The sequence below is a fragment of the Chinchilla lanigera genome, unplaced genomic scaffold (genome assembly GCF_000276665.1).
Source record: "Chinchilla lanigera isolate Chin_1 unplaced genomic scaffold, ChiLan1.0 scaffold00028, whole genome shotgun sequence".
In the NCBI taxonomy this organism is placed as follows: Eukaryota; Metazoa; Chordata; class Mammalia; order Rodentia; family Chinchillidae; genus Chinchilla; species Chinchilla lanigera.
In genome coordinates, this window is record NW_004955429.1 from 22836850 (window position 1) to 22847282 (window position 10433).

At 50.3% G+C, this 10433-nt stretch overlaps 1 protein-coding gene across 1 annotated transcript in view; it reads left to right on the plus strand.

The window, feature by feature from the left end:
• Window positions 1–362: 362 nt before the first annotated feature.
• LOC106148789 (collagen alpha-1(II) chain-like) overlaps window positions 363–10433 on the plus strand; it is a gene marked incomplete in the record, with an annotated part of 14756 nt that continues 4685 nt past the window's right edge. The window contains 6 exon segments of the mRNA XM_013515361.1: window positions 363–378; window positions 1744–1821; window positions 2868–3005; window positions 9185–9616; window positions 9651–9844; window positions 10306–10433. Coding sequence (XP_013370815.1) covers window positions 363–378; window positions 1744–1821; window positions 2868–3005; window positions 9185–9616; window positions 9651–9844; window positions 10306–10433 — 986 coding nt within the window.

The window sequence follows — 10433 nt, forward strand, 5'->3', positions numbered from 1 at the left end:
CAGCACCGTAGAATGAAGCAGTCCGTGTGCTTTTGCTGTGAAAGAACTGAGGAGTTTGGTGGAAGGAGGAAAAGCTGGCTGCCTCGCTTCAGAAGGATCACATGAAAGCGGGTGGGAGGTCCTCAGTTCTTTGCTGGTGTCAAAAGGCAGGGTGTACCTGCCCAACTGACATTGCACTGTCTGCAGAATTACTGCGAATTTGTTAAAGAGGCCACCTAAGCTACATCCTCAGGTCAGTAACTTTTGGTCACAAAAGAACTCAGAAGACCCCTTTGTTCTTTCCCAGTGGCACTCCAGACAGAGCTTTTTTACTGATGCAGCCAGGCAGTACCTCAGGGTACAAGAAGCCCTGTGTTGCTGACATGTCCCAACACCAGGGTAAGTGGACACCCGAACAAGCAGGGAACAGCCAGGCACATACTGATGACCTTTTCTGATCATCCCTGGCTTCCCCAAATCTCTGCGGAGTTTAAAGAGCTGCTCTGGGGTGAATATGAAGTCATAATTCAAGGAATGATTCAGAGTTGGATAAAAATGAAATATGTTTTAAAGTTTTTGCAGTTTCCCATGGAATGTGAGCCTCAGCATGTACTGGAATTATTAAACATCTGCTTTATCAGTGTAGCTCAGCTTCAAGAACCGATTGGGCTGAAAAACAAGCTAAACATGCAAAGGAGGCCCAAAAGTTTAAGATTCTGGAAATGAAAATGTGAATTCACAAATTCTTTTAAAGTTTCTGACCATGTGAAAACTATGAGGAATTTTTGTATCTACCTAGCTCTATGAAAGTACATTCTCTTTCACAAAATGACTAACTTGCAAAACAAGAACTGAGAGTTAGGTTGGAGATCTGGCATCTGAGTCTCACAGAGTGCACTTTGCATACATATATGTATATCTGATCAGAATCAATTGACAACTAGCAAAACACTCCTAAATATACCGTTTGGTATTAATAGACCTCCCTAGCCTGTCAATGCAAATTTTTTCACCTGGTGATGACCCAAGTTTCACAGTCTATTTTTGGTCCCAGAGAAGGAGTACTCTTTGGATCAGTATCTGTTGAAGGAAAAGGAAAAACACGACACAGAGGGGTAGGTGAGGATACGCAGTGCCGTCAAAAACATCAGCCAACCCACATGGAGCACTTTAGAGTTGTTCCAAATTACGGGAAGGGGGGTAGTACTCCCCACTTTCATACCAATCAGTTTCCAACAAATATTGTTGCCGGCAGAAGTGACCTTCCCATCACACATGCTGTGTTCTTTAGATGAAGCAAGTCCTAAAGCTAAGATCTGGGGACCAGCTCCTGACAGCATTCCCAGCATTCTTATCTTGGAAATAAGTTACTTTTTTTCTGAATAGGAATCCTCCTGAGCAGGAATCTGGACGTTATGTCAAACCCTCTGCTACGGTCCACCCCTTGCAGCACTTGGATCCTCCTCTTGTAGGTTCTACAGACCCAGTTATCAGGGAGACACCAGTGAGCTTGTGTTCCTGGTGGGAATTTAGAAGAGGGAGGTTGGTGTGACAAATTACGTCCCCTGCCGCTATAGCTTGTTTGATCCTAAATCTCTTACTCATCTTCTCCGCCCTTGATTACCTGTTCAAGATTTTTCTCTCATTCTCAACAAGCTTCACTTCGGATCTCAGTGGATTCCTTGTCATAAGACCACTTGGTTATCTCTGAGGGTGAGCCTGGCCATTACGCCTTGTCAGACTGTAGTCTGCGTTGTTTCACAGGTGGAGAAGGGAGTATCAAGCAGGATCTAAGTGGATCACCTAGGTCAGTGCTGGTGAACCTATCGCATGTGTACCACAGTAGGTTGTTTATCACTGAAAGCTCTAGAAGGTCTTCCATTGCTGATCTAGGTTCTACTTGTATTCCTTATGACCCTTCTTCCTTCTAATGATCAAACTCAGTCATCCTGTCCAAGATAGTGACTCCTCTTTTTTGCCTATTTGCCCCTTGGTTCAAGAAGCACCAATGTATCAGCTACAGGTATAGTTCAAAGGGGATGTTTCTGCATCCCCCATAAGGAGCATTTCCCTCTTAGGAACCAGGGCCTCAAAACCTACATGGTTTGGTGTTTAAGGATTCTTGAAGTAGGTCACTGGGAGTGATGGCTGGCAGAACTATTCCTGCTTCCACCCCTTAGTTCCTAGATTTATGCATTCTACCCATTGTGAACACAACACCATGCAAAGGTCTTTGATTTAAGATGTACCCTGTCTCCTGAACAATGTGCTCCATCCTCACAAAGAGTCACCTTTAAGCCGGCTAATCAGCTAAGCTTTCAACAAGTCTGTCTGTGTCTTTGTTCCTTCTGGCTGCCAGCCACTCAGTACCAGAGCATGCAATAGCACCAGTGCAGTCCATGGACATGGGCCCATTTCAGCAACTCCTCTGCTAAAAGGTGAGCTCCTTGCTTTGCTTGATAGTATATGGATCCCACTGAAGAGTAATGAACACTGTAGAAGCAGAAGGGGTAAGGGCAGAAAGCATAAACCCATATCTGGAATATGTGTTCATTCAGGTTAAAAATGAATTAGGAGATATCGCATACGGCAAGCTGACCAGAGTTTCTGGTTGGAGTCCTTGCGGGGTGTTACTATGCTCGGGACTCAGGAGAACTCTCTGATACTGGAGTGTCGGACATCTGACAGTGGCAGTAGCTAGAAAAGTTTTGGTACGGGGAGAGCCAGGCAAGTGGGCCAAGGCACAGCCCAAAGCCCTGCTCCCGTGGCTGTTCTACTCAAGGGCCATGGTGCCACGCTCAAGTGGCTGACGGCAGGTGCTGGCTGCCCTCAGTCAGTTAGTCACCGTCAGTCCTTGTGTTTAGTGTCTCTTTATTGTGGTTGTTAAGGTGCAGTAGAAAGATGCTCGTGCTCCGTGCCCCTTCACAGGCCTACCAGGTATCTCTACTTCAGACCGTTGCCGTCTCCCGGGCTTTCTGCCTCTAGCTCCCCGCCCATCTGCTCCAGCCGTGTGCCGCTGCTCACAGGTCTGCACATCTTCCGACTCCAGGCCACTGATTTTTCTATATGAAGTGGATGACAAATGTTATGGTTTAGAACTCAAATGTCCCCCAAAGGCTCACGTGTTCGGGGGGGGGGGCTTTGGGGAAATGACTGGCTTATGAGGGTGCTGTACTCATTACAGGATCGATCCACTGAAGAGCTCAGAACAGGCCGTGCTGTCAGGAGCCAGGGCTGGAGAGCAGAGGAGGGTCACTGAGGGGGCTGCATCCCCATCCCGGCTCTTCCCCTCACCCTCTGCTGCCTGGCTGTTCTCCGCTCGCGCCCTTCCACCATCCCCCCGTGCCTTGGAGCCAGATGACGCAGCCTGAAATCTCTACCAAGTGTACCAAAGTAACCCTTTCCTCCTTTAAACTGAGGGCGTTGGGTGTTTTGTATCAGTGATGGGAAGGTGACTAGGACACCCAGGGACTATCTGAAGATCTCCCTCCCCCGTCTCTCAAGGTCACCCTTGACTGGGACTGCAGTGTAGTCACTCTGCGTTTTCAGGGGTTGCACCCCTACCCGGGGCTGACCCAGCCGCGAAGCAAATCTGAACTCCTTTGTTAATCAGCTGGTCGTGGAAGCTTCCACACAGCGATAGGCGTGAGCTGGAGAAGCGCTCATGCCGAAATAGTGGCTGATCTGGAGGTTTGTGCGGCTTTACTATGCTGCCAGTCTGGCTTGGGTATAATCCCAGAGTTGCAGTCCAGTCTTAAAGTGGTATATTCCATGGCCTATCCAGCTCAGGATGGGCTTCTGGACGCACACCGTCACGTGGTGTCTCATGATTAGGTACTCTGTTAATACTAGGTCCCCATAGCGTGCCAGAGCTGTTATTCAGAATTGTAGAATTCTCTTCTGCAGGTAGCAAAATGTTGCTCCGGAATCTTATGGGTATTATTTTCACACTGGGGCTTACCAAAAATTCCACTTGGCATCTGTATTATTCACTTTTTTGTCACTAGTACAAAATACCTGCTACCTGCTACCTTAGTTACTTTTCCTGTTGCTGAGATGAAATACGGGATACCCAAAGTTAAAAGGAGAAAAGTTTATCTAGCTCACAGTTTGTAGAGGTTTCAGTCCATAATCAGTGGACTCCAAGGTAGGGTGGCTTAGCAGAGGAGAATAGTCAAGGTGGCAGAAAGTAGCAAAGCAACAAGCAGGGGTCGGGGGGAGGAGAAAGCCTCCTTTTGTCCCTTTTATTTTTTCCAGACTGCTGGGGTTAGGGCAGGGCCAATCCAACCAGTGGACTGATCCCCTGTGCAGTGCTGGGATTAAGGGTGCTGGGCCTGGGCTGGGAACGTAGCTCAGGGTTAGCGTGCTTGCCTAGCATGTGTGAGGTCCTGGGTTTGATCCCCAGCACCACAACAAAGGCTTCTGGGATTAAAGGTGCGTGATTGCTGTCAAGTTTCAAGCTTCTGTTTGTGTAGTGAGAGGTACAAGATGCCAAAAGATGGCATCTCAGAGATGCCCTTGAGAGGAGCTGTCTTTTACTTTCAATGTGATGCTGTGGGATGCCCACAGTGAAGTAAAAACTGTACTGATGTGGCTGGTCCCTAAGGGCGGGCACGGCCAGTAGTAAGATTTCCTTCAGCTGAGCTCAAAAAGGACTGACAGCTGAAGGCAGTCTTCCAGCAGTCTTTCTAGCAGCTAGAGAATTAAATTATTTACTGGTGGGAAATTGACATTGGCTCTTGATTCTGTCTGATTAATGTGGGTCTCTCCTCCTTGAAAATCTTTCTACTAATTATTTCTAGACACCCTCAGGGGATGGCTTCTGGTCATTCCTCTCAGTTACGCTCTGCTTCCCCCTATTCCTGTCCCCTGGATATCAGACCACCTGAGGGGGAAGAGTGCTGCATGGAATATGCTCTCAGTTCCCAGGACACACCCTAAAGGAGCCCTTTGCCCCAGATCTGTAGGCCACCACCACACGTGTAGATTGTGAGGCTTTCACTTTTTTGAGGGTGCAGAAAGGAGCCCATTGGGAGACCCATGGCCAGTGGCCGAGGTAGATTCCAGGTTGCTCTCCGGCCACAGTGTCTCTGCACCCTGGAAAGGTAACACAGTCTTCTCTTCCCTCCCCAGCTCTCAGGACGATTTGCACATCAGCCCTCATGGGCCTGAGTGAATGACAAGTAAAAGCTCAAACTGGGATTTTCTAGTTATTGTTTTGGATCAGTCTTCTGTTACTACATGTGAAATCGTCGTTCCTGTGAATACTGTGTCCATCATTAGCCTTTAAAACTTTGTGCGTATTGATCTTGATGATATGGCCCACACCGACACAAACCGATGTCAATATTTTAATAGTTTATTTTATTTCATTTATGCATTTTTGTGGGCTGGAGATAAAGCACCAAGGTACTGCACATGCTAGGTAAGCATTGTCACACTTAACCACACCCCAAGTCCAGTCTTGTTATATTCTAGGCAAAAAAGAAGGAGAGAGAGACAAAAAATTTGAAATTAACAGCCCACAATCAAACTGTAGATTTATGGCAGGCTGTGTTTTTAGCTTCCTCATCCCTTGCCCGCCTCTTTGATACCAAGAAAGTAGTCATGAACAGGTACATATGAACCCAAGGGACTTTGAGGCATTAAACAAATTCAATAAACGGTCTCCAGATGATGATATTAAAGCTTTCACATGATAATTTTTTTAAAAAATTGTAATTGTCTAATCATTTGTAATAATAGTTTTTCCACATTGTAAAAATATTATATGCAACATTGGGACATTTGGGTTACACGATTTTTTAAAGGCCTACTCATTTATGTGTTATTAAACTTTTTTTGAAGCTCACATCATCGCTTGTTTATATACTTCAAATCCATAAACAGAGCAGGATAAAATGAACCAGTAAAAACCTAGCAGGAAGTTAAAAATACAGCTTGGGAAAATAAAGCCGAGCCAGGTTAAAGTTAGTGGATGAGAGCAGAGCCAAAGTTCCTGACCAGTCGCCAGATCTGAACTACGGACTCCACTCTGGGTGCTGCCATGACCCAAGTGGAGACATCCTGATTCATGTGCTCGCTGAGCTCCACCAGACAAAGCAAGGGCACAGGTAATGCCCACGCTGTAGTTTGGATGTTGAGAGGCCCCAAAGTCCATGTGCTGAAGGCTCAGTGGCTCCAGGGGAGGCAGTAGACGCTCTAAGAGGGGGAACCTCGTGGGTGGTCCTCAGGTCGCTGGCGGGGGCCCTTGAGAGGAACTGTGAAGTCCTCCTCTTTCACTCTTGCTCTTCTTCTCTTTTGGTCCCTGGCCACAGAAGTGGGAGGATTCATTCACCATGTGCTTATGCTGTGAAGTGCTGCCCTGCCACTGGTCCAAATGCAAGGCATCTGCCTGATCGTAGGACAGAATCCCCCAAAGCATGAGCCAAAGTAAACCTTTTCTCCCTAAAAATTAATTGCCCCAGCTGTTTCATTACAGTGACGGGGGCGACAGGAAACGGATATGCCTATAAACTGTCTCATACACTTAAGTGGATGGAGAGTCACAGTGAAAAGAAGGGTAGACTTTGGTATTCAGAAAATGGGGATGAGCGGGTGTAAAGACAGTCTAGACACCATCACTCCATTCAGTTAAAAGGAACATAGGCCAAGTGACCGGGTCTCAGCCTGGCCCCCCACTCCCACCTCAGACGGCAAAGGCCGGGTTGGAAATATGTATTGGGAAGTGGGAACCACAAGCAGGAGCCAGAGACCGGAAGGGTGAAACACAGAGGAGGGAAAACCAGCACACGAAGGTGTGACGAGCTTGGCCACAGATCCTGGCGAGTGGCTCTCAGATCCTTGCGGGCTGCTGGAGGCACCACATGAGGGACGCTGCAGAACTGTCTGTTCAGAAGAAGAAAGGGAAGCATCTGCCCCTGAGAACCTAGGCTCAGCTGGTCGCAGTTCTGCTCTCCAAACCTACTCCTCCAATGTTCTTGGCATGGACCCAGCAGAGGTGTGGGCATGGAGAGGAGACAAGGTCCTGACAGCCTGCACCCACGGGAGGATGCTGAGAGCCCGCCTGGGGGCTGGAATAAGGGACAGGGAACACCCACGGCACTGAGGTGGTTCCTAAAGGTGCTGGGTACACACTGCAGGTGGAAAGCTTCCGTGTCTTCAAAAGCATCTTTTTAGGTCATTAGACAATTGCTGATTCATAAGTAAAAAACCCGGTAAGAGTTAAGTGCTGTCAGAACATCACTGCCAAGCACTGCCCTGGACATTGAGAGTCTGTCCCCAAACACAGTCAACATTTGAAAAGTATGTCGCTTGCTTCCTGTGTCAAAGTGAGAGCTGGAGATTCTGAGAACAGATTGTGCCAAGTGTCTCATCTAGCGCATGTTGCCCGAGTTGATGTCCTACTGGGTGAAGGGTGGGAGGGCTGACTGCACTGTGCATCTGGGGGAGAAACCACTCCCATGTCACTCTCAGGCCACCGCTGGTTTTCCAGAAGCAGGTTCTTTTAGGCAGGGCAGTTCAGGTGTGGTTTTCAAATGATGTGAATTTTCACACTGCGCTCCAGCAGAACCCCTGAAAAGTTTTCTTCTTTGAGACTCCCACTATGATTCTTTTAAAATCAAGTTAAGCTACAGCAAATGAGGGGAGATCCTACTCACTGATCCGTGCTAAGCAGGTCCCTACTGCTCATGGTAGTGTGGTTCTCTAGAGTACTAAGAGCTCTGCCACTGGCTACTCACCCAGCCCTGGGAGAAGTGCCTGGAGGCAGTGTTTTGAGTCTTGATGGACAGCTGCTCCACTTCTCTCTTGGAGAATAAAGTATAGTGAAATCACAACATGAACTTAGAGGAAGAGCTCAAGAAATGCTGTTAAAAAACTGGAACCCTTCAAGCTGGAAAAACAGCAGTCAGGGTGGAGACTGTTGTGCTGGGGCTCAAAGACAGCTGGCAGAGAAGAACTGGTTTGCAAGCTAGTCTTCTGTGATCCTGCCCACCTAATGCCAGCCTTAATTAGATCATTTAACCTGTCTGAGGTTGTAAATTTAATGTTAATCAGTCAATTATTAGCATCTAAGTGACATTTGTACTTAGGAGAATTCTAAAGGGATACAAGAGCTTTAAAAAAACACTTAACTGTTAAGTTAGACATTATTGTCTGTATTCACAAATAGAATATCCAAGGTGCAGAGATGCCAAGGGACTCCTCCCAAACCATGAAGCAAGGAAACGGTAGGGCTGGATCCAAACTCAGGCAATTCCACACGGTAGTGCCATGTCTCAGCCCCCTTCCTCACCGCTGGGATGGACACCTGACCTCCGTAACTTCCAGGAGGAGAGGTTTGTTTTGGCTCGTGGTTACCATCCATGGTTGGTTGTGGGGCGCGGTGGCAGGGCCTGGGCAGAGGGAACCTGCTGAGGTCACAGTGCCTCAGAAGCAGAGAGCAAGGGGAGGAGCCAGGGAGGAGGCTCTTCCAGGCCACACTCCAGCAGCCTGGGCCCCACATTCCACTGTCCTCCCTGTGTGCCTTCCAGAAGCCCACCTCTGAACGCGTCAGAGCTGGGGATGTCATTCTTGAGCTAAATCATAACACCTCCTTTCCTTGGTTTGATTCACTACTGTGGACCACAGTCTGACTGTATTAAATGGAAAATTCCAGAAATGAATACTTCATATATTTTAAATAACATGTATTGCAGTATGTTATAATTGTTCGGTTTTATCTTGAGTTATTGTTGTTACTCTGCTGCGCCGTGTATAGCGGGAATGTCATCACAGCTATTTGTGTACAGGGAAGACCAGTGCACGGGCTTTGGTGCTGAGTACCACGGGCGTCCTGCCATTTATTCCCTGCGGATAAAGGGGACCGCAGCGCCTTTGTAATCTACGTTTTCAACGATCAACAACAAAACCAACTTGTCGCACAGCATAACAGAGTCCAAGGGAAGGCGCCTGCCTTCACTAGTGCAAATTATTCTTGTTTAGCTCTCCCCTGGGCCGCTTCCACCTCCCAGGGCCCGGGAAGAACTGGGAGAAACGGTGCACAGAGATCCCTTTAGTTTAATCCCCCGCCCCAGCTGCACGGCGTTACTGCGTGCTCCTCAAACAGAAGCAGTCTGCGTCGGGCCGCTGTGAGCCGAGCTTACTGCACGCTCTGTGAAATCTGCAGCTAGGAAACCCATTTGTCAGCGTGACCCTCTTTGAGGGCTCCGACTCCTGCTCATTCGGCCGCAGACCGTTGCTAAATCATGCTGCAGAGAGCGCAGAACAGTGTCCTCTAAGCTGGGTGCACTTCCTCCGGAGTCGTCTCCTCGGGCGTCCAGCGCGGAGCGGAAGCAGTCCGGGCCTCACTCGGCAAACCGGGGCGCGCAGCCGGGCCTCCTCTTCACTGAAGTCGGTTATTCGTCCGCTCAACCGGTGTTAGGAGCACAGCGCGGCAGGCTGCGCGGGCCGTGCCGACAGCGTTCACGAGCAGAGCGGCTGGACTCCGTCCGAGACGCCTGGAGTCCGAGGGGGACGATGAGCTCGGCTGGACTGCACGCGGCCGTGCGCGGAGAGGGAGCGACTGCGGACGGCTCCGCCGGGAAAGGCCTTCACCCGAGGCCTGAAGGATGCGCGGGAGGCACAAAGTGTGCGGGTGAGCGGGACAGGGGGCGTCTCCCGGCCTCCAGGCCGCGACGCTGACCGCCGCTCCGCAGAAAGTCCCCGGCGTCCCGGCGTCCGGGCCTGGACTCGAACCTGCGGAGAGCGCCCTGAGGCCGGAGCCTCCGTTTCTGCGTCGCTAGTCCGCGCCTGCCAGCCCGCCTACAGGGCGCTCGGCGCGACGACTGGGACCGGAGGACGGAAGGGACAGACTCTACTTGCGGCGGGCCCGGGCCCACGCGCCTCAAGGTGGTGCGCGCACACACACGCGCACACGCACGCACACGCGCACGCACACGCGCACACACGCACGCGGACACGCACACACGGACACACTCGCACGCACACACGGACACGCACGCGCGCACACACAAACGCGCACACGCACGCACACACGGACACACGCGCACACGCGCACGCACGCACACACACGTGCACACGCACGCACACGCGCACGCACACGCGCACGCACACGCGCACACGCACGCGCGCGCGCACACACGCGGACACACACATACACACACGCACACACTCGCACGCACACACACGCACGCACACGCGCACACACATGCACGCACACACAAACACGCGCACACACGCACATACACACCACGCACTGCAGACGCGCGTCATCGTCACAATATATGGCATGGTCACAATACACGGCAACTGTTTAAATTTCAGAAATTTATCACCGAGAGAGACACACTGCCACCTTCCCCGGAAACAGCCGCGCGGCCTGGAACACCCCGCCGTCCCCCGCGCGGCCCCGAGTCCTCTCTGGAAAGCGCGCCGCGGCGGCCGTCCGCGCG